This window comes from Stereum hirsutum, assembly GCF_000264905.1.
Source record: "Stereum hirsutum FP-91666 SS1 unplaced genomic scaffold STEHIscaffold_28, whole genome shotgun sequence".
Taxonomy (NCBI): Eukaryota; Fungi; Basidiomycota; class Agaricomycetes; order Russulales; family Stereaceae; genus Stereum; species Stereum hirsutum.
This window is the reverse complement of record NW_006763158.1, coordinates 118793-144639: the sequence shown is the minus strand read 5'-3', so window position 1 is coordinate 144639 and position 25847 is coordinate 118793. Positions and strand designations below refer to the sequence as shown.

The 25847-nt window shown below is 52.2% G+C and overlaps 10 protein-coding genes and 6 non-coding genes across 16 annotated transcripts; 6 read left to right on the top strand and 10 right to left on the bottom strand.

Moving 5' to 3' along the window:
- Positions 1 to 19: 19 nt before the first annotated feature.
- STEHIDRAFT_173173 (uncharacterized protein) lies at positions 20 to 1148 on the bottom strand (the record flags this gene model as incomplete). The annotated part of the gene is made up of 1 exon (XM_007311542.1): positions 20 to 1148. The coding sequence occupies one exon, from the start codon at positions 1146 to 1148 to the stop codon at positions 75 to 77; it is 1074 nt and encodes a 357-aa protein (XP_007311604.1). The 3' UTR covers positions 20 to 74.
- A 220-nt stretch (positions 1149 to 1368) lies between these two features.
- On the top strand, positions 1369 to 3341 carry STEHIDRAFT_126539 (uncharacterized protein). The gene is made up of 5 exons (XM_007311541.1): positions 1369 to 1700; positions 1755 to 1836; positions 1891 to 2054; positions 2121 to 2817; positions 2894 to 3341. The coding sequence occupies exons 1-5, from the start codon at positions 1398 to 1400 to the stop codon at positions 2974 to 2976; spliced, it is 1329 nt and encodes a 442-aa protein (XP_007311603.1). The 5' UTR covers positions 1369 to 1397; the 3' UTR covers positions 2977 to 3341.
- Positions 3342 to 3923: 582 nt separating this feature from the next.
- Positions 3924 to 4009, bottom strand: STEHIDRAFT_t377. The gene has a single exon. It is a non-coding gene; the product is annotated as a tRNA-Gln (tRNA).
- A 192-nt stretch (positions 4010 to 4201) lies between these two features.
- On the bottom strand, positions 4202 to 7821 carry STEHIDRAFT_173171 (uncharacterized protein; the record flags this gene model as incomplete). The annotated part of the gene is made up of 4 exons (XM_007311540.1): positions 4202 to 4915; positions 4988 to 5090; positions 5188 to 5889; positions 7176 to 7821. The coding sequence occupies 4 exons, from the start codon at positions 7819 to 7821 to the stop codon at positions 4387 to 4389; spliced, it is 1980 nt and encodes a 659-aa protein (XP_007311602.1). The 3' UTR covers positions 4202 to 4386.
- On the bottom strand, positions 6001 to 6102 carry STEHIDRAFT_t376. The gene has a single exon. It is a non-coding gene; the product is annotated as a tRNA-Leu (tRNA).
- On the bottom strand, positions 6186 to 6286 carry STEHIDRAFT_t375. Its single transcript has one exon. It is a non-coding gene; the product is annotated as a tRNA-Ile (tRNA).
- STEHIDRAFT_t374 lies at positions 6368 to 6467 on the bottom strand. Its single transcript has one exon. It is a non-coding gene; the product is annotated as a tRNA-Ile (tRNA).
- STEHIDRAFT_t373 lies at positions 6549 to 6647 on the bottom strand. Its single transcript has one exon. It is a non-coding gene; the product is annotated as a tRNA-Ile (tRNA).
- On the bottom strand, positions 6751 to 6853 carry STEHIDRAFT_t372. The gene has a single exon. It is a non-coding gene; the product is annotated as a tRNA-Ile (tRNA).
- Positions 7822 to 9380: 1559 nt separating the features above from the next.
- On the bottom strand, positions 9381 to 10913 carry STEHIDRAFT_173170 (uncharacterized protein; the record flags this gene model as incomplete). Its single annotated transcript, XM_007311539.1, has 6 exons — positions 9381 to 9663; positions 9745 to 10040; positions 10122 to 10217; positions 10278 to 10327; positions 10409 to 10636; positions 10703 to 10913. The coding sequence occupies 6 exons, from the start codon at positions 10911 to 10913 to the stop codon at positions 9537 to 9539; spliced, it is 1008 nt and encodes a 335-aa protein (XP_007311601.1). The 3' UTR covers positions 9381 to 9536.
- A 219-nt stretch (positions 10914 to 11132) lies between these two features.
- On the bottom strand, positions 11133 to 13793 carry STEHIDRAFT_173169 (uncharacterized protein). The gene is made up of 8 exons (XM_007311538.1): positions 13756 to 13793; positions 13682 to 13699; positions 13458 to 13608; positions 12202 to 13404; positions 12076 to 12150; positions 11951 to 12020; positions 11615 to 11897; positions 11133 to 11541 (listed from the first exon to the last, which is right to left on the bottom strand). Exons 3-8 carry the CDS (start codon positions 13593 to 13595, stop codon positions 11274 to 11276), a joined length of 2037 nt encoding a protein of 678 aa, XP_007311600.1. The 5' UTR covers positions 13596 to 13608; positions 13682 to 13699; positions 13756 to 13793; the 3' UTR covers positions 11133 to 11273.
- Positions 13794 to 14662: 869 nt separating this feature from the next.
- STEHIDRAFT_36800 (uncharacterized protein) lies at positions 14663 to 16304 on the top strand (the record flags this gene model as incomplete). The annotated part of the gene is made up of 10 exons (XM_007311498.1): positions 14663 to 14716; positions 14836 to 14993; positions 15049 to 15151; positions 15196 to 15246; positions 15308 to 15348; positions 15406 to 15436; positions 15492 to 15571; positions 15630 to 15893; positions 15993 to 16181; positions 16244 to 16304. Coding segments are annotated over 10 exons (1032 nt in total), but the record flags the coding sequence as incomplete, so codon positions are not given.
- A 532-nt stretch (positions 16305 to 16836) lies between these two features.
- On the top strand, positions 16837 to 18559 carry STEHIDRAFT_69633 (HET-E; the record flags this gene model as incomplete). The annotated part of the gene is made up of 2 exons (XM_007311499.1): positions 16837 to 17128; positions 17778 to 18559. 2 exons carry the CDS (start codon positions 16837 to 16839, stop codon positions 18557 to 18559), a joined length of 1074 nt encoding a protein of 357 aa, XP_007311561.1.
- A 962-nt stretch (positions 18560 to 19521) lies between these two features.
- On the top strand, positions 19522 to 21163 carry STEHIDRAFT_143238 (uncharacterized protein; the record flags this gene model as incomplete). The annotated part of the gene is made up of 4 exons (XM_007311537.1): positions 19522 to 20470; positions 20531 to 20640; positions 20707 to 20867; positions 20940 to 21163. Coding segments are annotated over 4 exons (1443 nt in total), but the record flags the coding sequence as incomplete, so codon positions are not given.
- A 1192-nt stretch (positions 21164 to 22355) lies between these two features.
- Positions 22356 to 24103, top strand: STEHIDRAFT_150994 (uncharacterized protein). The gene is made up of 4 exons (XM_007311536.1): positions 22356 to 23413; positions 23482 to 23757; positions 23816 to 23846; positions 23913 to 24103. The coding sequence occupies exons 1-4, from the start codon at positions 22385 to 22387 to the stop codon at positions 23939 to 23941; spliced, it is 1365 nt and encodes a 454-aa protein (XP_007311598.1). The 5' UTR covers positions 22356 to 22384; the 3' UTR covers positions 23942 to 24103.
- Positions 24104 to 24402: 299 nt separating this feature from the next.
- Positions 24403 to 25478, top strand: STEHIDRAFT_173167 (uncharacterized protein; the record flags this gene model as incomplete). Its single annotated transcript, XM_007311535.1, has 4 exons — positions 24403 to 24586; positions 24649 to 24860; positions 24922 to 25114; positions 25221 to 25478. The coding sequence occupies 4 exons, from the start codon at positions 24403 to 24405 to the stop codon at positions 25325 to 25327; spliced, it is 696 nt and encodes a 231-aa protein (XP_007311597.1). The 3' UTR covers positions 25328 to 25478.
- Positions 25479 to 25847: the final 369 nt, after the last annotated feature.

Below are 25847 nucleotides of genomic sequence, written 5' to 3'. Positions count from 1 at the left end.
GCACAGGGAGCAAGGAAGGGCGGATCCCAGCAGATTATGAAGAGAGCAAGAAAAGATATGCGAAGAAAACGTTTCTACAAGCTCGGCTCCTCACTCAGAGGCTTCCACGTTACCGTCGCCGCATAGTAATTCTGCATCATCGTACGGTCGCCTGGAGTTTCTTCCACACCGGAAATAAATCCTTTCCAGATCTCTCTCTTCACCTCCACTTCATCCGTCCCCCAAACCTTTCCTCCATCTCCCAATGGCCCTAGCCTCCACTTTCTCAGACGTTCCACTTCTCTCTCGAGCTCGTCCTTCTTCTCCTCCGTCGTTTCGAGCTCCATGACCATCTCCTCCAGGCTCTCACCGAAAGTGCTGAACCAAGCTCTCCATTTCTCCTCATAGTGTGAAACATGCGCTCTCATACCCCCATCGTCATCGCCCCCACCGCTGTTGTCGTCGTCACTCCTCCCTAGCTTCGACCAGTCATCCCACCGAACCGTAACAGCAAAACTCCTCGGCTTCAAGCCTGCCAGCCTCATTTTCCGATAATCCGGATTAAAAGGATAACACTCCCTCTCCAGCCAATACTGCGAGGCGTAAACATGTATCCTGACCACCGCCCTTTTCTGCTCCTTCGTCATCAGAGCCCATCTCTCTCGCGTATTCTTCGCTCTGATGCCGGCTGGAACGCTGACAGTGTACGGAGGTCCTGGGAATTGTTGCCAGTCACGGTGCGTGGTGGTGAGGATGGGGAGGAGGTGGGTGGACAGGTAGATGAGCTTGCAGGTGCGGAGAAGTCCCATTCCAGGGAATATCTTGGGAAATTGGATGGAGGGGCGGTGGATGTCGGAGTGGAGCGGGATAGGATGGGAGACGTCATCTTGCTCGAGGAGGGCGAGGTGGAAGATGTAGTGTCGGATTTCTGAAGGTATGACAGTGAATAGGGGACAAGCGGTCTGAGAGTTCGGAAGTTGAGCGAGCAGGTAGTGAGGTGGTGCTTCGTCTGAGTCTAAGTATCTCGAAGCGCGTGTGATGATAGAGTCAAGCTTGACAGAGAGCGAACGCTCAGGTCCAGACTGAAAACTGTGTTCTTCAGAGTCTATCAGTTCGATGGTCGTACGTCCAGTAATGGGATCTGTTTGAGAAACGTATAAGGTGGGCATGATGGGAGGTAAGTACGTTGCCTGAGTGAACTGCTGAAGAGATGAGTGAAGAGCGCAGAAGGGAGAACAAAGGATCGACAGTCTCCGAAAGGCGAACAATGACATCGATATGATGTGGCGCGCCCAAACAGACGCAAACAATATGATTGAACAATTGGGTGTCGCTTGGGAACAACTTGAGAATCACTTTCCTTTCATCATCTCCTAGCGACTTCCATCGTCTTCCAGCTTGCGTATGTAGCGGGCGACATGTCGGCTATCATTGGCGGCTGGATTGGCAAGCTCTCTCTCCCAAGCCCAGCCTCTCGCTTGCCCTCTGCACCCGGCTTTCCCCCTCAGCCTTTACGCCTCACGACACCGACACCGACACCGACTGACCAGGGCTCGACCTCGACCAAAAGGTCTCGTAACGCCGCGATCAGTGCCATCGACAAGCTTAGGAAGGAGTTCGTTGGAGACGTCGGCTGCTTCCTGACCGGCTACCCCTGCATTTCGCTTGAGGTTGCGCATCTTGTGAACCCTGTCCGCAAGAAAGGTGAAGAAGCCGAAGTGGTAAGTCTGTACTGTTTTACCGCCGCCAAACACTAATCATGGTCTACCCTCCAGACCAAGCATCTAACCACTGTGTTGGGCATTACTCGCCAGCAAGGAAACTTTAGCCTTGACTCCATGGAGAATCTTGCTCTTTGTAAGTCCTTCCTGCTTGTGCTCGCTTTGGTCACTGCGTATCTGATCAACGTAGTGTATCCACCGTACCACCGACACCTCGACGTCTACGCCACCTACGCCCTCACGCTAAGCGAGCACTCGCTGCAAGCCGTAATTCAGATATTGAATGCCACTAATCAGAAGTGGGAGGCTTCCACAAAGATATTTACCGAATACCCGCCTCCACGAACTATCGACGTGCGTGCCTGCATTGTCTATTCTGCAGGGACAAAGTTGAAAGCTCACCTCTTATCTTTTCTGCAGTGGTTGGACCCAGTGCTGTCTCGATTAAACTACGACATTATCATCCTCCATCCCTCGTTCTTTCTTCTCCCCGATCAGCCACTAATCGCCCTCGAACAACACAGCCCTCTAACGTACCGCCTCTGGCAGGTCACCGGTGGAGAACTCCGTCACTGGCAAGCGCCCGACTCGGACTCCGACCCTTACCCTCCCTTTTGCTACTCCTCTCGCAATCATCCGGACAAAACCGTGAATCCCTTCCTGCTCATCCTCAATGCCGCATCGAAACTTGAACATCATCGGAGGCACTACAGTTTTGAGAATCTGACGGAGCGCCAGCGCAGACTCGCTGGTCTCACCTTGGAGGCCTATACCCTCATATATTACCGCCCTCCACTCTTTGCAGTTAAACTTGCAGAAGGAATGTACACGACGGTTGATCCTTCTGTGTCTCCTCTGCTCGCTCTGGCGGGAACCTCTCAGCAGCCGTGCAGCACTTCACGAGACGCGAATGATAGCGGTGGCGCTGGGATTGATCGAACTGGGATTGATCGAATGGAGGAGGATGAGGAAGAGAGAAATGATAGTGATTCTGAGAGTGATAGCGAGGAGCTTAGTACGGATGAGGTGTATGGTATTGTGACGAAAATTGAAGACCCCCGTACGACGCTCGATGAGAGAAAGGAGTTGGGGTTGCTGTTGCTTAGCGGCGGAAGATGTGAGTCCCTCCTGCCTTTGATCTGTCACGGCAGTCGTGGCTGAAGATTGGGAATCTCACTATGATTCTCCGCCAGCCTATCGCCCTCTTCCCATACTATCTACTACGGAATTATCAGCTGAGCCTGGGGTTATCGGTGGTGAAGGGGAAGGGTCATAGTGATGTTGTTGTTGCTCATTGTGAGTGCGCCCACGTGCTCCTAAACTGCTACGGCGGCATCGACTCCAATTCAGAAATGGGCGGCACGAACGTCTACAGGCTGCAGAACACGTTCTATGTGAACTCAGATCTAGCCATGTCTTTCGATAGGCAGAAAGTGTGGCTTGAGGAAGATATTTTTCCTGGGTTTTCTACGCTCTCTACTAGTTCTCCACTTGTTGATAGGCAATGCTTGCTGACTCCCCTTTATGCGCTATCGGTGACATGATCATTATAGGGTCCAGAGAATAGCTACATCATCTAAGCTCCCACTAACTATCGCTACCACATCTGCTCTGTCGCTAACCCCCACATCCGCTTCACAACCCACTCTTTCTCCTCCTCCCCCTCTTCCCACTCCTCCTCTGATCACCTCCCCGATCCCCGCTACCTAAAACTGCACGCCTCCTGCGCCCGCATCGTCCATCTCTCCGGTGCCACGAGAGCTATTGATAAGCTCATTCGGGACGGGGCGCGGGCGACGGTGTTGGGCGGGGATGGGACGTCGGGCGAGGGGAAGGGTTGTCAATGATGTTAGGGTTGTTTCAAGGTGATTTGGATAGCTAAGAGACTTCGAGATTTTGTTTTTGGGTCACTGCTGTATTCATTGCATCCTTTATCATTGCGTACGGGCCGGGAATGTCTCGAGGGTCATTATGTAGCTATTATTGTGCGTCTTTGTATTTCAAAACTCATTGTCCAACATAAAGTCGTGTGTGGCACGCGCCACATTTGAGTCTGAACAAAACACGCGTCCGATCTTGCGCATCAAAAAACAAGTGACCATCGATCAATTTTTTTTCTCACCAAATGCAGCCTCAACCGATCCCCCCAACTCTCATGCACATAATGTGTAATTACCCGCCCCTACGGAACGTGCACAAAAATCTACACTCGTACTTTCACCAAGGCACTACCAGGGTTCGAACCTGGGTTACAGGAATATTCGAGACGCGTCAAAATCCTGTGTACTAAACCGCTATACGATAGCGCCGTGCTACCGTTTCTTTTTTGCCTGCAGTCGACGTTGTCGCTCTGAAGCACTCTCGCTCATACGATACTGTGAATAGATACTGCTACGACGAGTCTTCCTGTGCGATTGCGTACGGAAGAATGATATGCAAACAATGGGAACAAAGCGCTATCGCTCCATAAAAACAGCATGGCGATCGAACGTCCATGAGCTCGTAAACAAATCGAAAGCAGAACGTTGAACATAACGTGATCCGTCAAAGTTGAACATCTACAGACTACAGCGTAACGAAAGTATCCCGTCTAGGAAGAAACATAAGCAAAAACGGAATCCCAACCTCCTCCTAAAAATCTCCCCTCTCCCTCATAACTTATGCACCCTCCTTCGTCCCACTCTCCTCAGAAAATCCTCCCAAGCCCATTACAAGCCTCACACCGTCCCTCATCAAAAATGAAAAACGTAGTGACCCCCCTCCCATCACACCTCCAACACAAACTGCCCCCCAACCTCGGATCCCCAGGCTGGTACACCACCGCACCCGGCGGGGGCCTCGCGCCCGCTGCGACGAGACGGGGTCGGAGGGCTCCGGAGGTGGCGCGGTTGAGCGGGGGAGGGGAGAGCGAGGAGGGGAGCTGGACGAGGGGTTGTGCAGGGCGTGTGCGACTATTATAAGATCCGTGTTGGGAGACAGGGTTGGAGATAGCGCGGCGGTGGGCGTTTTCATTCACTGGGATCGAGCTGACTGTGGAAGAGCCGAGATAGGTGCTGGACGTGGATGCGGAGGGTCGCGGGGAGGAAGAGCCGCCGGAGGAGAGGTTGGAGGTGCTGACGCTGAGGTGGGGAGCACGTGAGGAGGGGAGGGGGCGTTGGAAGGATTTGCCGGAGCTGGAGTTGGTGGACCAGGCTTGGGCGTCGCGGGCGGGGGACCTGGAGGAGTGGGTTGTTAGAAAGATGAGAGAGGAAGGGAGGGGAGGAAAGAAGAGAGGAAGGGGAACGTACCAAGGTATATAATTCATCGCGTTCGTGAACGGCTTCCCGAACTTATCCCAGCATTTCCTGCACGGATTATTTGGATCGGCGGCTTTATATCCTATGTTATGACCTACGTTCGTGTCACATCACACGCAACGAAGTCAGCACAAGAATCCATTGATTGACAAGGGAAAGAAAGAGACAGGGAAAGTGAAAAGAAAGCGCACATTTCCGACACTCATACCCCGCCGGATAAACCAATATATTCCCTGCATTCAACAACGGATGCCCCGGCACAGGCTGCCTCGTCGGCTTCCCATCGTCCGCAACACCTCCACTCCCTCCTGCTCCTCCTCGAGTACTTCCAGAACCAGAACCAGAACGCCCTCCACCCGCCGATGTCGGTCTCCTCGGAAGAGGCGGTTCGCCCGGCGGGGGTAAATACTGCGTCCTTGACCGACCAATATCAGCCCCTTCTCCTCCTCCTCCTCCTGTTCCTGCTCCAGTCCTACCGCGTCGCTCAGCATTCTCGTCCCCAGCTCCACCCTCACCCTCAACCTCAGGCTCAGATCCAGGGATGCGTCCCCCCGCCGCATAAAACTCCCTCGCGAACTCCGACAACTCGCCCTCTGGGGGTGAGATTGGCGGTCTCGTCGGTCGCGAACCGGCGCCGGCGGAGTGGGAGCGTTGACGGGCGGGGAGGGTCGGTGGTGCGAGGCTATTGTTGTTGCTCCTGCCACCGCCCGCTGCGGAGGAGGAGGAAGAGGAGTTCAAGAGCGCGAGCGGGATGTTCGAGTCGGAACGGAGGGGGTGCGAGGGCGGTGCGATGCGTCCGGAGGAGGAGAGGGAGCCTGTGGGTTGGTGGGCGAGTCGTTGGGAATGGGATTGGGGTTGGGGAGTGCGTCGGGGTTGGATTTGGGGTTGCCAGCCTGGAGACGAAAGAAAGAAAAGTTGTTAGCGACAGTTCGGAACTTTCGAGGTTTCAAAGAGAAAGAGGAAGGAGTCAGTTTCTCAGGCAGTCAAAACAACACATTCCACCATTACCCGGCCCAGATTCGAACTGGGAACCTCCTGCCAACACGTATCGTGTCCAATGTCGCGAACATATTGCACAGATGCGATAGCCGTTTCGCCACCGAGTCGTGCTTGTCCAGTGGAGAGCCCAAATACTGCACGTATACAGCCCACGAGGAGCCCCAGAAAACGTAGCCATGTTCAACAGAGATGACCCGGCCCAGACTCGAACTGGGAACCCTCCTGCGAGAACGTGTCATTGCAGATATAGTAACATATTACGCAGGTGCGATGCCGTTTCGCCACCGAGTCGTGCTTGGAATACGAGTTGAAAGAACAAAGCACGGAGATGTCGCACGTATACAGCCAACAAAAGAAACTGCGGAACAAACCCGACTCGGCCCAGATTCGAACTGGGATCCTCCTGCCAACACGCATTGTGCGTCCTTATGACGATATTGGGCAGATGCGATAACCGTTTCACCACCGAGTCGTGGTTGGAGTACGAGTTGAAAGAACAAAGCACGGAGATGTCGCACGTATACAGCCAACAAAAGAAACTGCGGAACAAACCCGACTCGGCCCAGATTCGAACTGGGATCCTCCTGCCAACACGCATTGTGCGTCCTTATGACGATATTGGGCAGATGCGATACCGTTTCGCCACCGAGTCGTGGATGGAGTACGAGTCGAAGAAACAAAGCACAAAGCAAGGAAATGTCGCAGGATACCGCTCACAAGGAGCACAGAAAAAAATACAGGGTATCGGTACAAAACGACTCGGCCCAGATTCGAACTGGGATCCTTCTGCTAAGACGCATCGTGTATCAACACTATACCACATATTGTGCAGATACGATGCCGTTTCGCCACCGAGTCGTGCTTGAGATACGAGGTGAGAGGATAAAGCATAAAACACGAAACGGAGAGCACAAAGCAAGGTGGTGGCGGGTTCCGTTACGCGATGCGATAAAGAAACAGGGGCAGAGGACGAATTAGATCATCGAGTCATGAACACCGTTCGATGTCTTTCGAACTGTGAAGATCTCAACATTGCGGCAAGACAGGTGGCGACTCAATCACGTGATGTGGCCCACGAAACAACGCGCTTATACCCCTGTCTGCCAGCGGGCTCATCGGCGCACCAAAAGTCCACACACAAAAGAGAGACGATAAAAACTGAACAGGAAAACGAACGTACCAACACCCTGTCCAGGCAACTCCGGAGCCCTCTGAAACGGCCTCCGCGGACCCAACTCCACCGTCGTCTCGCCGATACTCGGATCCGGAGCGGCGCTATACGCAGGCGGCAGCTCTTCGTCCAGCCCACCACTCCCACCCTCATCCAGATTCGGGGGCAAATTGGAGTGGGTGTCTGATGGGGGTGGGCCCGACGGGGGTGCGAAGTGCGATGGAGATGATGAGGGTCCTCGAGACCCGGACGGAGGTGGCGGGTCGAGTTGGGAGAGATAGGGAGAAGGGGAATGGGTCCGTGGAGGTGATCCAGGTGGAGGTGCGTATAGCGTTGTGCTCCCGGTGTTGTTTATTGTTATTTCTGGAGGGACGGGCTCGGGAGGAGGTGGGCTAGGGGATTGTGGCGGCGGCGGAGGGGCCGGTGATGCAGGAGGCGATGGGGAGTCGGTTTCGCGTTCGACGATGGGTTCGAATTCGGGTGCGAAGGATGTATGAGGAGGTGGTGGTTGGGCTAGAGGTGTGTTTTTCGATGGTGGGGAGTGCGGGGGACTGTTGAATGGGTTGGCGGAGCTGGAGGCGGTGGAGGCACCTGTGGGCATCGGAGTGAGGTTCGGTGTCCGAAATGGATTGTGCGCAGACATAGGTTTCGCCATATCGAGTCGGACAATGAGACACGGGTTCAAGTGAGAGACCAAGAAATTGAGGAGAAGGTGGGTTGGAGGAAAAGGATGAAGACGAGGCGCAGTGATTAGCGGAGGGCTCTTGTGGCCCGCGGCGCGGTTATGGTTGACGTAATGACAATGACGACAGCGCTGAATTGAGTAGATGCGCTGTGTGGCGTTGAACAGGATTGAACTGCCTTTGCTTCGGCTGATTCACTTTGGATTCACCGTCGTACGTCTGTGGATTCTACGCGCGTTGTCAGTGTACAGGTGCGTTGATAAGACTCCGCCCGTTTCGCTGGCATAATACTTATAAGCCCCAATTTTCATGACGACCGCCTGATCATCCGATACGGAAAGATATGCCACAGTCTGATACCCAAGCAGCTCTGGAAACTCATCTGTTCTGGACGAAATCCGAGGAAGATAATCATAAAGGTGTCGTTCCTTCAACGTTCCTTACTACACATGTGCTCTAGGAGTTGGAGTGATTCTGAAGCGATCCTCAGAATTCGAGGGGAGTAACAGAGGACCTATACCAGCCTTTCAAGTCCTTTCGTTTGTTGAGATGGCCGTGAGCTACTATCGTATACAGATGTGCTACTACTGCACGCTGATCACTTGCACGACGTACGTACAGAAAAAACGACATAAAAAGATCCACGGCCGGCTCGATAGTATGAGCAAGCGGAGGTGCGAACAGATCACAACATCTTGAGCACTCCTGGCTGTCTCATGACAGATATCCTTGACCATTGAAGAGAGTCTCTGAATTACCGCGATCAGGTCGGGCTCGACATCTTGATGGCACGGTATGAGGAACTCGAGTCCACACGAGGCGAACTGGCAAGATCATCTTTTTTCTTCTTTTACAGTAGTTTTCACAAATTTGAAGTTGGCTCTGTTCTTTACCCTGCTAGAGCAAGAACAAAGAGCTGAGCCAACTCGTTGCTTCCGGATGGTCAGCAGAGGTGCGGCAGCCACTTCTTACTAACACCTAACGCATTGACTGTCGACCTACTGACCTCTGACTGTGCAGAGCACCCCCGACATGAGAGCAAAGGTTGATCCTCTATTCATCCTCGTCTCTTACTGCGCATCATTATTGACGACCTTACGTCTTCGCAGTTTATCTTCCTCAGAGATACCGGTTATTGGGTAGAAGAAGTCCTCAACGCCCTCGAAGATGGCGTTCCTTTTGAACTCGAACGAGCTCCAAAGATGATCAGTATGCGTCTTTCTATCCTGCTTTCGGTACATCTACTAATCAACAATCACGACTGTTAGCAGAACAGCTACCTATCATACTATCACAGTCAGTTCTTCCCAGAGAGGACCTCTCACGAATCGAACGCTGGAAAGACGAGATCCCCGACCCCAAACGAAGTCGATCTGGCAGTCCCCGACTGTGACACTAAGTAAGTACTTGAGTTTCACGCACGCTACAAACGATACCTATACAAATTATTCGAATACGCCACCCTCAACGCCACAGCACACCCCACCGCAACCCCCGAAACCCCCAACGTAAAAACCCCTGGCGCCCTCGTCCTCCCTCTCACCCTCCCATCCAACTCATCCGGTATCTTATCCAAATCAAACGACGCGACACACAGCATACATATCCCAGCCAACGCCAGCACCGCGGTTAGAATTGCGAGTGCGCGAAGAACGCGACGAGCGAACATGTCCCGGTCTATGTTGATTTAGTCGGAATAGGTGATTAGGGAGGCGGAGCCGGCGATGACGGAGGCGCTCATGAAGAGGGAGGCGGACCAGGCGAGGGAGAGGACGTTGCCGCGTTGGGCACCGAAGACGGAGGCCCATGCGATGCTTGCGCCTTTGGATTCGTTTCGAACAACAGGCAGGCAGAGACAGGTAATTCATAGTGTCAGTGAGCATTCATTGGCTTACATAGATGGAGAGAGGAAAGGCGAGTCACCGAAGAACGCGACCGTCCCTAGTCTTTCGAATATTCGGTTATACGACTCAACGGAGCTCATCGCCCGAGTCGCATCGTCGTCACGGTGTCTCTCCCGGCCACTGTTCCCTGCGGCGTATTTTGTAGAAGTCATGGGTGTCGAGCCTGCTGCTCGAGTGTTTGACGTTTCATGTCGACCCCGCGTACGGTCGAACGGATGAAGGATGTGATTCGTAGTGGGGGGCGGCGTTGACTGTCTGCTGCCCACACCGTGACGGCCTACAGATGACTGGAGAATTGGATACGTAGGGTCAGCGCTCGGCGTGCACAAAAAAAGTGGAAATGATAGGGATGTTGAGGCTAGACTTACTGGGATGGATAGTCGACTTTGGAGTGGTGTTATTGGTGTTGAGGATGGTGCGGAACGTATTGTACCGTTTTGATGGTCATCGTTTATCTGATTGTTCTAGGGGTGATGATGAATGCCGGTGCGCTACTGTAAAATGGACTTTCATTATATACGCACTCTTCCAGTATCAAAACTCTTGACAGAAGACAAAGGGCCATTTTCCTGCTCTTAGTTCATGATGACGATCATGTAAGCACAGAAGGATCTACTACTACGAAGAAGATATCGAGTAGGATAGGAAGCCATACGAAAATACGCATCCGCACCGTCATTCGTACACGTCGTGCCATTCCCATCTTCATCTGCACGATCTACATTCAGATCTCCACCTGTTACCGACAGCCGATGTGTCTGCAGATACATCTCATCGAAAGACGTTCTCGTGGGAGGTGTGCTACGACTCGGATTTTGATCCTGCTGCTGATCTTGCGAGAGAGAACCGATCCCGGGGCTCGCCGACCCGGAGGCATTAGTCGCTAGATGGTAGTTGCAGATCACCGCAACGTTCTATGATAACCAAGGGGGAAAAGGAGAAAGGATACCTCGACTGGAAGCTTGCTCTTGAGAATATGTCTCGATCTGCGATGATGCACCATGGGTATTGGGCTTGTCACGGTCCGCACTAGACAGTGACTCGACAAGAGAACGTGGTGGACTTTTTAGAGAGATTGACCCATGCGGGGAGAGCTGGTCATTTTGCGAGACAATATCACCTCGAGCGTGTGCCGAGGACGAGCCTGCGTAGGTGGACATGGGCGCACGAACCTAGGGAGCGTCCCAGCATAGCACAAGCGCCAACGTGGGCTTGGACGCCCGAACATACATAACGTGGCTTTCCCGCTCATTAGATTCTGGCAATGAAAGAGAACGAGCGCCAAAGAAAACGTAACTGCTACTCGTGCAGTGGAACATCCAGTGAGCCAGTTAGAGGGGAATATATGGCAGGAAAGAGGTTGGACTCGACGCAGCACAGTGGACCCATAACGGTAAATATTAGGGGTACAACATCTCGCAGTACAACAAGAAGCACAATACAATGTGAGCACAAATAATAGCCCGTCGACCCGAGCACGGTGTCCGCTTGGCCAAGAACATGATAACGCGCCTCAAACTTCAATCTATATCCTCCATATTCATACCACTGAAGTTGTTCTGTAGTTCATCGTACGGGCTGTCCGCCGACGCCAGCATCGCCAAGAGATCAGGCCCCGACGGCCCATTCTCGCATCTCGACCATGCCCACTTGCTGTCGTCGTCGTTGTCAAAAGATACGCGATTGACCCAGATGTTTGGACGCGTGATGAGGTTGCGACTGAAGATTTGTTCGCCGTATACGAAGGTTCCCTCGATGAGCGTGAACTCTTTTGGATACTGGCGGACCCTGACATAACGCAATAAAGACATGTCAGGGCGACGGACTCGATTCAGACATGGATTACGGAGAGCGGACATACTGTTTCAGCTTTTCAGCGTCCTGCCTTTTCATATTCTCTATCTCAGCGTCGTCTCCACCCAGGTCTTGGAACTTGTACGTGTTGATATTCTTCAGCGAACACGTCCCAGCGGGATACTCGGGGTTCGTATAGTCGATACAGATGACAAAGTTCTCGCCGGGTTCTTTCGGGAATTTACGCGCTGCAAGTTTGCGGAGGTGCGGAAGATGGACGCTGGCGTCTGAGGCGAAGAGCTCGCGAAAGAATTTGGCGTCGCTCTCGTAGAACATGAGCTGCGAGCCGGCTACGTGGTTGTGAGTGATGGATAAGCAGATGTGGGTAAGAGGGTGAACGGACCGCGATAGATGTTTTGCTTATTCTTGAGTCTGCACATTGGCCTGTGTTCTGGCCAGCCTTCAACTTGGCACTACCAACAAGACATGTTAGCGTGGGACAGGAAGATAAAATCGGGGTAAATGAACCTCTTTAGAGCAGAAGTAAACGTAGTGACAGCCCGTGCAGCGCCGCAATTCGTTCTTTTTCCCCGACCGATTGCACTGGGAAATATATCAGCAGTCACTCGGTCGTGAAATATCAGAAGTACCCACTCGAATATTATCGCAAGCGACACCTCCAGGCCTCAGACTCTTCGGCAGCTGCGCCACATTGCTCCTCAATTCCGTCAACAGCAACAATGACATCCAATCCTCCTTCAAATAACTCTTTCGAACCCTCCGATCTACCATCTCGGCATCCACATCTTCCATCTCCCGCTTCATGACCTTGATCACTGACTTGTAGATCATATGCTTTGGAAGTGTTTCCCGCAAGATGTGGCGTAAACACTCCTTTGGATGGTGGTGGTCGATATTCTCGACCACAAGACTCAACTCAATGATCACCGGGAGAAGACCGGCGTCGAGCGACTGACAAACCCACTTGTAACTGTCATCGCGAATGAAGCCGTATCGGAGGAAGGCGAACCCTGCGTAGACGCATTCCTGCAGGTATCGCTCGGGCTTCAAACTGGACCCGATGAGTTTCGAGATGATGACGAGCATGCGAGTGACATTCCAAGCGGCGTGTTCGGAGAGGACGCAAGCTGTGAGTGGATGGCGAGGAAGTCGTCCGAGATTGTTCAGAACATAGGTATGTGTGGAGATGTGTATAGCAGACGGCGATGGCGTGTTCATTGCCTTCTTGAGCCGGCTGAGAGCGAGTTTGGCCACCTCCTGCGGACCTCCGCCAGCGTTACAAACGACGTCGAGCTCCTTGGCCATGCAGCCGTTCAGCGTGAGATATAGTGCCGAGGATGCATGGTAGGTCTCTGCGTGTTTGTGTACCCAGAGGCGCGTTAGCAGGTCGATCAGACCACCAGTCTTTCGAAGTTCGACGGCGAGTTTAGGTATGGTGGAGAAACAGCAAATCAAGTACGCAAGGACGCTCAGGACCTCTTTCGCGTCTTGTGAGTCGGATTCTGGAGTGACACGCTGGTTGAAGATAAATTTGGCCCACTTGAAGATCCCAGGCCAACTTTTGAGAATCCGACGCTGCCAGTCAGCATTATCGCCCAATGCGACGGTGAATTTCGGGTGTCCCAGACCCAGCAGACAAGCCCAAGCGTGTTCTGACGCGTCATTTTCGACTGGTGGTGTCAATTTAGAGGGGACCTTGTCGGAAGAGAGATGCCAGAGAAAGATCTTGACAAGGGCGTCGGGAGGGATGATGTCTTCACGGGAGTCGCTGTACGCGCGCGCCATGACGAAGAGACTGGCTGAAGTCGTGTCGGGTTTTGTACATGATTCCATCAGCTGATAAGAATGACTAAGATCATGAGTAGTATTCGGTAGGGCTCAGGACATACTTTGTCGGCGGAATCTCGAACGACATCAATGAATCCATCCAGCTTCAATATTTCCTCGTCCGAAGGTGGCCCATGCCTGAGGTACGACCGCAGGACATCCTTGGCGGTAGGAATAGATGGCCCACCAATGATAGACATCTCAATGATGAGACTGAAATTGATATGTTAGCTATTCGTTTGCCTCAAAGTTCAGGTATGTTGTCATTCGTTTTCGACAAACACACCTTGACTAGCGTGAATTTCTTGTACATCACGTGAGTGCTAATACTCATTGAAGATGGCGGAATTATTAACGTACACGTTGCAGATTAAAACAGACCCTGTTATGGCTAAGATAAGTGGCAAGGGCGAGGATGATAAAAAGAGAGGAGTGGCGGTCGCCCTTTCCATTTTGGGCTTGGTTCTAACTGTTGATTTGAGCGGAGATTCGGTGTTTGCCGCTCGCAGTCAATCAAAATTGAATGTTTCTCTTCTTTCTTCAACATATGCGCTGTCGTGGTCGAGTCGACAAGGCCTTGATTTCCCGCTATATACTTCTGGTTTTCGACCTACTGCTTCAAACTGTTGTGAAAAAGTCCCAGGTGGCAACCTTCGCCAACAAACAATCACGGTGAATCGACGGTTCTATTCGTTCTCGTTGCGTTCTCGATGGCGTACAGTAGCCATACGAGGGCTTGTGAGAGGAGGTGCTACAAACTGTGTAGGCACTTCGCCTTTCCGATACTGGGGTCTAAACGCAGGAGTTTTCCCGATGCGACGGCCCTATGGTGCTGCAATTGAATGTCAGTGAACCCTAATTTCGTCGTTCGCTGCTTGTTACCCCGAGACACGCTTGAACATATTCATAAGACCAGATCTTCTGGTGTCGAATGAGAATACAATGCAACTTCCATTCCTTTCTACTGCTCCCACGAGTTGATGAGTCTGGGAAACCAGTGGTTGTGGGTAGGGGCAGCCTTGTGGCAGTGGTGCTACCTCCGCATGGGAATATTCATAGTGCTTGCAGGTCTCTTGCCGGTGGACATATAAGCGACGCTCAGGAATCAGCCAGAGACCACGACTCATTGCACAGTTCACCACTTTCTTCTACTGCTAGCTCATACTTCATAATGAATCAGCCAAAAGCCAGCCCTACTGGAAAGGCTGCGAATGATACGCCGAGCACGATTCAGAGGAGCGATGGTTGCAAGTGTCTCGAAACGCTAGGGAGGAATCTGGTGGTCTGCATCGATGGGACATCGAACCAGTTCGGCGAAAAGGTATGCCAGCTTCGTAGCCTCGCTACAGAAGCGCACTAATGTAGGCATCGGGCAGGAGACCATGGGGATCTAGTCTGGATATTTGTGGTGCTCGTTTATCCTTCTCTTTTCAACCTTAGAACACGAACGTTATCGAGCTATACCATCTCCTCGAGAAAGACAACACCCAAGTCACGTTCTACAACAGTGGGATCGGCACGTACGCAAGGCCGTCGTTCAGGTCGTGGACCTTTTACAAGCAGGTCCTCGGACACAAGGTCGACCTCGCGATCGCGTGGTAAGCATTCATCCTCTGTATCCGGCTTACCGCTCAGTCTGAGGCGGTATTTTAGGAACTTCGAGAAGACTGTGCTGAGCGCATACCAGTGGCTCTCCGAGAGGTATCATACAGGCGACAGGATTTTTCTCTTCGGTAAGGAACTTGAGCAGCCTTTCGTAAAATACAACGTTAAGCTCGCATAGTACCTCCCCGACTCTAGGATTCTCGTGGAGCGTACCAAGTTCGCTGCCTTTCAGCGATGATCGAGACGGTGCGTTTAGCAATGAGTTACTTGGCCACTGACAATCTGAGCCTGATATGCGCCGCTACAGGTCGGACTCATTCACGAAGGTAATGCCGCGCAAATCCCATTGTATGTACAGTAGTCCATCATGCTCCGCAAGTTATCTCACGCACCCCCTTTCACAAGCGCCTTCGAGCTCTACGCCGATACAGGAAAGGTTCGTTTGGCCTTTTCTGAAATGTCCCCTCCGATTTTGCTGATCGGTCATCTAGTCCGATAACGCAAGAGAAATGGCCAAGCGGTTCAAGGACACGTTCGGGAGAGCGATAAGCGTCCACTTCGTAGGGGCATGGTGCGCTCTGCGAGTGCATGTTACTCTTTCTACGATATTGAGGGGTCTTCAATCTTAGGGATACCGTATCGTCTATTGGTATCTTCCGGGACAAAACTCTGCCGGGAACGACTTCGGGTATGAAGCATGTTTGCTTCTTCCGTCACGCCCTCGCCCTAGACGAGCGACGAGTCAAGTTCCTTCCAGAGTACGCATACGAGGGAAGCGCTGCTCCTGACCAGCACAGACAGACCGATGCCGAGTCCTCAGTGGATGGCAACATGCACCACGACTTGGTACCGCAAACGAAAGAGGTCTGGTTCGCGGGCACTCACTCTGACATGTAAGCCCTCATCTCGACTCCATTCCAACTAGAATATCACACGCTGACATTCCATTGTAGTGGCGGAGGAAATGTTCCCAACCCAGAGATGGATCGTAGTCAGCCTCCTTTGAGATGGATGTCATATGAAGCTAGTGCTGCTGGCTTACGCCTGCTCCCGGTCAGCACGGCTTGGGAAATCAAAGCGAACTTGGCAGTTCATGAGTCACTCACGACAGTCTGGTGGCTGTTTGAAGCGCTTCCTTGGAAACGACTGACGTATCGCAATGAACACGGTCAGACTAATAGGTATGCGCGCAATGCCACTGTGCTCCTATTTCGTCTGATATTAACCAGTGACTTGGCCATAGACCTCATCTCGGAGCAGGTCGTCATATTCGTCTGGGCCAAAAGATTCATAGCTCTGTCCTTCACCATGACGCATTGAAATTTGACCCTTATCATCCCAAAGCCTCCTTAGAGTGTATCGGTCCCGACACGAAGAATTGGAAGAACCTTTTTACTCTTCCCGATATCATCGAAAAAGACCTCTACGACCGTGCCGACGAGCTTGTAGGGAATATTGGGTCGTGTAAGAACCCGAGCTCGATATGGGAGACATGGGAGCTGTTTGTTGCGATGATTTCGTCGTGTGCATATGGCGGTATTCTGATAACAAACATTCTTTCAGCTGACGGCCTGCGTGCCTTCCGGGAATTACCACAGCCAGTAGTCGAGGGCATGATCGGCGGACCTCTTCCTTATGCTTTCCAAGCTACTGCAAGGCGAACGCACCAGGATTTCGACCTCGGTAAACCGTTCTTCGATACTACGCAACCGTTTCTTCCGCTCATGAATTTATTTTATAGATTCAGCCAATCTCTTCTCTGCGACAGCGTTCTCTCCGGATGAAAGACACTTTATCGCGGTAAAAGCGCGCAACGATGCGATCTATTTGCACAGGATGCGAACGGACACCTTCGATAGATCCCCGCTAACTGTGCTAAAGGAATTCAAGGGTCATACGAGTGCTGTTCTGTGTCTTGCTGCAGCACCCCACGACGATCGTTTTGCATCTGGCTCCTGCGATCACACAGTCCGCATCTGGGCCATTGGGACAGGCACAAGCGATGTGCTCAAAGGTCATGTCGACGATGTTGGTGCATTGGCATACTCTTCCAACGGAGCCCGCATCGCTTCCGGCTCTCACGACGGCACGATAATAATGTGGGATAGTCTCACGGGCGAAATGATTGGTACTCTATTGATGGATCCCAATGTTGGTCCCATTATGTCTCTCGCATTTTCCACGGATGATACACTTCTCGCGGCTGGGTCATACGATGGGACTATCCAAGTCTGGGACTTCCTGTCCCCAGCCGACGTCTCCCCGACGCCATCTATCCTTTCCCGACACGACCACGCCATCACTGCCCTTACCATTTCCCCAGACAGTCATCTTGTCGCCTCTGGATCTTACGACGGCACCATCCGTATATCGGACGTTCGTGCTGGCAGTGCACTCCCCCCCCATTTTATGCGGCCATACGGGCTGGATCACGTCGCTCGTTTTTTCGCCCGACAACACACATTTGGTTTCTGGGTCCACTGATTCGTCATATCGCGTATGGAACACAAAAACTGGCCGGCTAACCACTGCTCCCATTCGCCCCTTTGCGGAGTGGGTATGCTCTGTCTGCTTCTCTCCTGACGGCAAAAGCGATGTGGCCGGTTCAATTGTAGGCCACATCGTCAATAAGACGATTCCGGTAACTGGCCGTCAGCCTCTCTACGGGCACACGTCTTGGGTCACTTCAGTTTCATTCTCGCCAAACAGCCAACATCTAGTCACTGCAAGTAGAGATTGCACGATACGTATATGGGATGCTCAGACCAGAGCAGAAGCTGTATGCCCGCTTGAGGGCCACACAGGCGCCGTCCAATCTGTTCAGTTCTCCCCAGACGGATTCTTCGTCGTCTCCGGCTCTAGCGACCAGACTGTTCGAGTCTGGGATATCGTGACCCGTATACAGAAGGACCAACCGTTGCGAGGGCACACCGATGCTGTTCTATCTGTCGGATTCTCGCCGGATGGACAATATATCGTATCGGGTTCCAGAGATTGCACTGTTCGTGTCTGGAGCGTCCATGCTATGGCAGAAGCTTACGGGCCACTCAAAGGACATTCAGCGGAGGTCTACTTTGTCCGATTTTCCCCAGACGGAAAACACATCGCATCTGGTTCATTCGATGGCACGATGAAGCTCTGGGATGCAAAGACGGGTAAGATGGCGAGAAAACCGTTTCGCCACCCGAAGCCTGTTTACTCTGTTGCTTTCTCGCCTGATTCAACTTGCATTGCCTCTGGCTGTGCCGATTACAATATCCACATATGGGATCTGAAGACCGGCAAAAAAGTGACGGAACCCCTGCGAGGTCACACCAACGAATTATGTTCTGTTGCTTACTCTCCGGATGGAAGGTATATTGTGTCTGGTGCGCTGGACCACACCGTTCGTGTTTGGGATGTGAAGACGAGGAAGGAGGTTTTTGAGCCTTTCCGAGGCCACAAAAATGATGTGGACTCGGTGGCCTTTTCTCCAGACGGTCAGCGTATCGCGTCGGCCTCGGAGATTGGTGTCATTCGGCTCTGGGATGCCCACACTGGACAGCCGATAGAGTTTTAGCCCATGATTCGGAGGAGGGTTGCGCCCGCCACCTTTGTGTTACTTACGCCACCTTTTCTTGGTACGTATCATCGTCATTAATCCCTCTCATAGATTGAATGTGTATGTTAACAAAAATCGATGTTTGTTTCATGGTTGCCGTTAATATTTTCTTTCCCAGTTGTACAAATCAATCAAGGTCGTACCATTTCCGATTTCTTAGCTCGCCTAGTACAGTTTTCGGGAATCGCCGCTCAGGCTAGGCTCCCCGTACAACCGCTTTGTGCTCTCTTCCAACTCTCTTCACTTGTTCTTCACTGCGAGACAGATTGTTGTGCAACTATCTACGTTATTTAACATGATGTCCGTCTCATGTATCCTCCTGCTGTTTACCTGCGCTTCTCAGAATTGACCTCATTGTCCTAGTGGATGAGCTGGAGCCATGTCCCCCCGAATAGCTGTAATAATATTTGACTTTATATACCATACCACAATGATGATTATGTTCTCTATCTTCTCTGTATCGTTCCAATTTCTGGTGATCAAATGTGACAGCGCCCACCATAATGGCATGGAAGGACCCGAAAATGTCTGAAAATGAGGCATATTTTGAAATACTCATTCTTCTTACAGACCAACACCTCTTGGTCACCCTGAATTTTTGGTTTGCATCAACCTTCACTCTGCCTATGAAGGTTTTTAGATTCCACCATTTCACATACTTATAATGTGGATAATATTTCTGCTGTGGGATTTTCGTTGACGTTGTTCATGACTTCGACCGAATATGTGGCTTGTACTGGATTCCCGCACTCGCTCTCTGAATCAACCTCTTCCCGCTCTCACTTCACGCGGAGAAAGATTCATGTGGTGCGTGTTCTCATCTTTTCTGATTTTAGAAGGATTCACCGACCGACACTTGACCGCCAACCTCGTCGACATAGCTTGAAGACTCTCCGTCGCCGTGACTCTTCTCCGTGACCATGAAACCAGCAGTCGAACGCTCTAAAGTCTCCGATACGCGTCTTTCTCCACCGGATATACCGCCCTTCGTTCGTCTTTGGCATCCTGACATTCGCCGCGCTACTGAAGCCGACCTTCCCGACAAATACGACCGTCGCATAGAGCTCAATGCCATCTTCGTCCTTCCTACCGACTCTGACCCTTCCCCATCTGACGCTTCCCAACTACCCAATGGGCCTCGTTTAGTCGTCGCAAAACGCTGTGCTCTATGCGCGAGTCCCAAAATCGGACAAGTGTGTTCTCGTGGACACCCGAAATGCAAGAGGTGCGAGAAACGCGGCGTCGAATGTCGTAGGCTCGGAGAGGGTTGGGACATTCTTCCTGGTTCGGAGGGTTCTCAGAGGACGCGGTGTAAGAGGAAGTGGTTGGTTGAAGGTACCGGCGGTGTAAGTGAGGAGGATGAACCGAGGAAGAAGGCGAGGAAAGAGGCAGCAGAGGCAGTGGTGATGAGAGGGTTAGCTGGGACGCGTCAAACGCGAGCCTCGACGCGTATCCAGAAGACTTTGGAGTTGCAGACGAAGGAGCAATCGGATATTAAAGGGCAGGGGAAGAGGGCGGGGGTAGTGTTGGCTGGGAAGGGGAAAGGGAAGACGGTTGTACGGTCTGAGGTCGGCAAGGAGAAGCAGAAGGGGGCTATCGCGGCTGAAAAGGGCAAGGGGAAGCGTAAGGCGGTTCAACTGGACGGAGTGGATGTGAGTGAGCAGAAGAAGTCGAGGGTAGGAGGGAAGGGCAAGGGGAAACAGAAGGAAGGTGTGAAGTCTGCAATTCGTCTTGCTCCGCCGTGCCTTGGCAGTGAGGTCGCCATCGTAGCCGAGCGTCCGGTAGAAGGCTTGAAGGAGAGGACAGAAATGACAGCGGATACGAGAGGTCAGGATGTGATTGTCAGTGTCAAAGTGAAGGCTCCCAAGAGTGAGTACACGTCCGACATCTTATTTTCGTCCAGGAGCTCATACATGACATTTAACGCAGAACCGCGCAGCGTTGGCCCATGGCGTACTACAAAGCAGTTTCCAAACATGGGAGACTTACGAGGACCCCCGCGCTGTATCCTGAGTACTTATCCACGGGTATGGGCCTCAGTAAGTCGTCGCTGTTGTCGTGCGCGTCCACCTCGTTTCTGAGCCCGCTCTGGTCTTCCCTTCTAGTCTCGTGAGGAGTTCGACAACGCGATAACTTCTCTGGCTAAAGCAGACGGAAACTCGGTGGTGGACAGCCATGGGACGCCTGTTGTGATGCTCGGGAATACTGGTGAATTTGGGAGCCACAGCGAGGATAGGTGGGATGGCCGTACAATCAAGTTATCGATGTTAGTTCTGCTTTCATTCACTATCCACGGACTATCACCGTCTCTCAAAAACGGGCTGACGATCTTCTGCAGTGTTCGGCAAACTGTAGTAGACGGAGAGATCCCGACGTCATCCACCTATATTCCCTCGTACAAACCTCCTCCTCCCTCCTCATATGAACACCGTCAACATAGTCCGGCTTTCTCTTCAAGTAGCGAACATGGTACTATGGGTTCACCAGCGCCGTCAGCCTCACCTATCGCACGTACGGAAGCACCTGATTGTCCCTTCCCCCATATCGATGCTCAACCCTCGCACGTCCCAGCCCACCCTTCGAATGTCGACAATGGTATGGAAATGCTGTCGCCACCAGCCTCTCCCCTCAACGATCTTGAAAACCCTCCTCACGTCTCTCGTCCCATCGACCATATCAACCCTCCCGCAGAGCCTCCCGAAGCCTCTCTCATTGAACATCCATGCTTCCTCGATATGCCTCTGTCTCAAGTCGAGGCTCAGTTCGACGGAAACCCTAAGGCTGTAGACGATCTTATAGCAACATTATCGTTGATGGATTTCGACGTGGAATGCGACACGACGCCATCCAGCTCGCATTTGCCGTACTGCTCCATTCCGAGTGGCGCCACCTGTGTCTCAAAACCTTCTGGAATGTCTGAGGTCCCTGAAGTGAGCACGGTGGATGGTCCACCGAGTCCACCAGCGGACGATGTCATCGAAGGGTTTCTTCAGTATCCCGAGGACGATGCGGTTTCGGAAGACATACTGGACCGAGATCTTCGTCTTCCTCCGTGCGATACCATGAGCGAATCCGCGGCGGATGCTCATTCTCAGGGCCCTTCGAACATAGATCCATCTACTGCCCCAGATTTCGCATTTCTTCGTCCACCGTCCTATCCTCCCTACGTTCTCCAAGGCCTCGAACCGATCAATCATCTGTGGTTACCTACCCCACCAGAGTCTACCGCCTCGCCTTCAACCATCAGACATCTTACTCTCAACCCCGGACCCTCCACGCTGTCCACGAAGGGCGATAACATAGACTCCGTCGTTCCTCCAGATCCTAAAGTCATCGAACCTTTCACAGAAGCCAATCGACTGAGAACTCCCCTGTCCGTTATCGTCTCGAGATCTTCTCCTATCATTCCTTGGCTGCTTCCCGATGAAGTGGCACATGCCTGGGCAGGACTCTTCAATGTCCGTACGATTAAGGTGCGCTTTTAATATCCCCCGTTGTACTGTCAATCATCTCCTAATCGACCATCAGGAAAGCATCGACGTCCTCCCAGCAAACGTTCCTACCACAAAACCGAACGGGACGATCCTAGTCAGTTCTTCAGGTCGTACCATCACCAAAACATGGCGAATCACTCTCGAATGGTGTCCAGGTGGCGAGGGCCGCCTTTTCGACAGGTGCTCTCCGGACTATGAAGAACGGCTTGCTACCTGTGAACGACCGTGGTGGGAGTCCTCTCCTCTAAGCCCCTCCAATACCGACCCAGCACACGGCTTGGATGCGACCATGGCAAATACGTATCCACCGGTACCATACCCACCCATCGCGCCTCGCCTCAATTCCGACGCACAGCACGGCTTCAACGCGGCCATGGCAGACACGTATCCACCCGTACCATACCCACCCATCGCGCCTCCAGCATATGCGTCTTTCATGGGCGGTCCTCGGACCTTCATGTCGTACCTCACGGAGGAGCAAATGGACGCATCCAATCTCCTTCCTCTCACCCTCTTCCTTCCCTTTTCTCGCGAATTTTTCCCAGACAATCATTTCCCTGCCGGTTACTTCTGCTTCGAATGCGGGCGTGTCAATGCGCAGCGGTTTCTTCGCCATCGAGTTTGCGAGAGTTTACACTGTCAACGACGGCGCCACCTGCGAAATCACGCTGTGGCGGAGGCGGAGGCGGATACGCAACAGGCATCCAAGAACGAGAAGGGCAACGCCGAAACGCAAGAGGGAGAGGGATGGTTGTGGAATGCGTCCTCCGCGCGGGACTGTCGATTGATGGATTGGTACGACAAGGAGACGATACGGCCACCTAAGGTGGAGGAATGGAAAGACGGTGTCAAAATGTTCTCGTACGATCTTCCAAGCCTTTCTACGCATTCCACCGGCTCCACGGCGAACTCAGGTAGCTCGACCCCATCTGCGCCTCATCCGGTTTCTTCAGTCCCCGTTGCGTCTTCGTCGGCAGTGGTAATGGAACATGGGCTACAGCAGGCGTTGCTACGCCATATATTCGTCACCAACAAACCATCCGATCAAGAGGAGCCGTCAAGTCTATTCGTCGATATTCAGAAGAAGATTTTATTGGAGAGGAAGCCGGGTGGAAACGTCTTCAGCGCTTCGTTCGATTTACAGGAGGCTGCTGGCGAAGAGGAGACTGAACTCACCGGGAAGGGAAAGCAAGCCTGGCCGGACGTGATCGAAGCCGTGAAGGAGTTGATGGAGTGGAGGATCTTTTCGAATGGGGAGGAGAACTGTAAGGCGGGGTTGAAGAATATGGTGGTCCAGGCCTGGCATGGCGAAGGCAAGGTACGTTCTGCCTCTTTCGTACCGCCGTATACTATCGTTTTCCTGCCTCGCTGATGCAATTCGAGCAGGCGAAAAATGTCTTTCGCACATCCGACCCTGCTTCCCATATCGCAGTCCTCAACCTTGGATCAGACACGGCCTTCTCGTTTTTTCTGCCCAAGCATTCTCGCCCGAGTCCTAATCGCGCTGGAACGATGCCACCTCCGAATGTAGAAGAGTCGGGCTCAGCAGTTCAGAAGGCATACACGAAGAGGCAACCTGGGCAGTCGATGGCACATGAGCTGGTCAGGCTGAGTTTGCTACATGGAGATGTGATGCTTTTGAGCGGAAGGAGCGAATATGAGGTGAGTTCTCTCTATTTTGCGAGCCGGTAGGGTCTGATGCTGACTGATGGCCGTACAGTATTCTCTGAACAGATCTGGGATGTGTATAGGTTAGTTCACCTCTATGGTTTCGAGGGCATTCAACTTACTGATGAAACTCCGTGCTACTCACATAGTTATCGTCGCTGAATACTCTCCAGCGTAGTTGTTCAGCGCCCAGCCCACTCACTGTCCGTTTTCGTCTTCTTGCTCTGATTTGTTTTACTGTATCCCACATAACTTGTACCTGCCCGCGTCTTGCGCTTCTTGTCTTACTGCTTGTACATGATGTCTTCTTAATGCTTACCTGTCTTACGATCTGCACCGCCTAATACATATACTTCTGCACGTTGCGACCTGGTTTCTGCTTCACGGATCAATATTGCTGGGTGCCACGGAGGACAACGCCACACAAGAACAACAAAATGCGCACGTGACCTTGAACGCGTCGCGCTTCAGTCGGACGAATCTTTCTTTGCAAACGTACCGTCACTCTCTAGCCCCAGCCCTCCAGTCTACCAGCACCTCTAGCAACAGGCCTTCAGACATACGTTTGATACGAATACTTTGTTTCACAAAAATATCGCCTCTACTTCTCTAGAGACGCGTTCGAACTTAACCATCTTCATGTCTGAGGCCACGCCTTTCTATCCTGGAGATGCAGCCATCCGACTGCGAGACAACATGGTCGCTACATTCGCCCTTGTAACATTCACATTTTTACTTCCGGTACCCTCGATACCGAGAACTTTGTGGATACTCCTCCATCCAAGAGATAATTCGTGGTGGGACCTATTGCTTGCTCTCATCAGTGCGCCCTCTATCTTTTATTGCTTATGTCATTGATACCAATGCTAATGTGTACTTGTATAGATGCTGGGTTTCTTACAGTCTTCTTGTTAAACATCGGTTACGCCACCTACTTTATCCGTTTCCCTCGTAAATCCCCTCCACGACCCGCGCCTGCACCATCCCCCATCCCTCCACCTCCAGCCCCTGCGCCCGGTTCTCCCGCCGCCTCAATCCTACGATCGAGTACGGGAACAGCACCACGCTCTGGATCTAAACTTGGGCTCTCGCCAAACGTAAGTGATTTCTAATGTTAGTGTAGTACGTGCATTTCAGAGGACTGATGGCTACGGACAGACAACTCCCCAACGCCAGCTTCCCTTCTCATCCTCCATATCATCAAGCATTGCGGCCTCCGACCCATATAATCTCGCAAAATCATACTCGCTAGGATTCTCGGATCCAAATCTTTCCTTCGCGACTTCGACACCAAGTCCGACTCCGAGTCCGTTGGCGGCGTATAAAGGAAGGAGAGGTGTGGGTGTAGCACGTGAGTCTTGTTTTGTTTTGGAATTTTTTTCTCTGTGTGTAGAAGCTGGTGGTGAGGAAGTGTCGGATGTTGGTGCTGATGCATGTTTGAATTGGGGTGCCCATAGGACCGTTGGATGGGTCGTTACTTGCGAGGCTCACGAAGGCGTCGGAAGATACGGATTCGGAAGACGAAGATGGGCCAGCTTCCCTCCTTACTCGAAGTCACAAGTGATTTCTTGACACAATGTCTGGATGCTCGCCAAATACTGAGTATATGGCGCTCGATCGAGAGGCAGTGGGCGATGGGGATGAAGGCGGATTCGGGTGGCGGTGGCGCGTACCTTTGTACATTCGGTGATGAGAGACGGATGACCAACGACACGACCACCAGCTATGATTTTTTTTGTCAAGGATGATACATGCGTTTAATTTCTTGCTTTTTCGAGGGTCAATATATCTATCCTGGAAAGGTGTAGTATTTTGAGCAGTCAGGTTTTGTCGACCGTCATACGTTCCGTGAAGCTCTAACATCTGCGAATAGACGATCTCGTCGGTTCACAGGTCGCTACAAATACATCCAAATCACCTCCAAACACCCGAAAGACGTCATAAACCACAACTGGAGTAAGTATCCCAGAGTGCCCCGATCTATACAAATACACACATCCATGCCCATGTCACCTACGCCTCTTCCTCGTACTCCGGCGGTGGCTCATCGTCACCACCATCACCACCAGCCTCCTCCCTCCTCG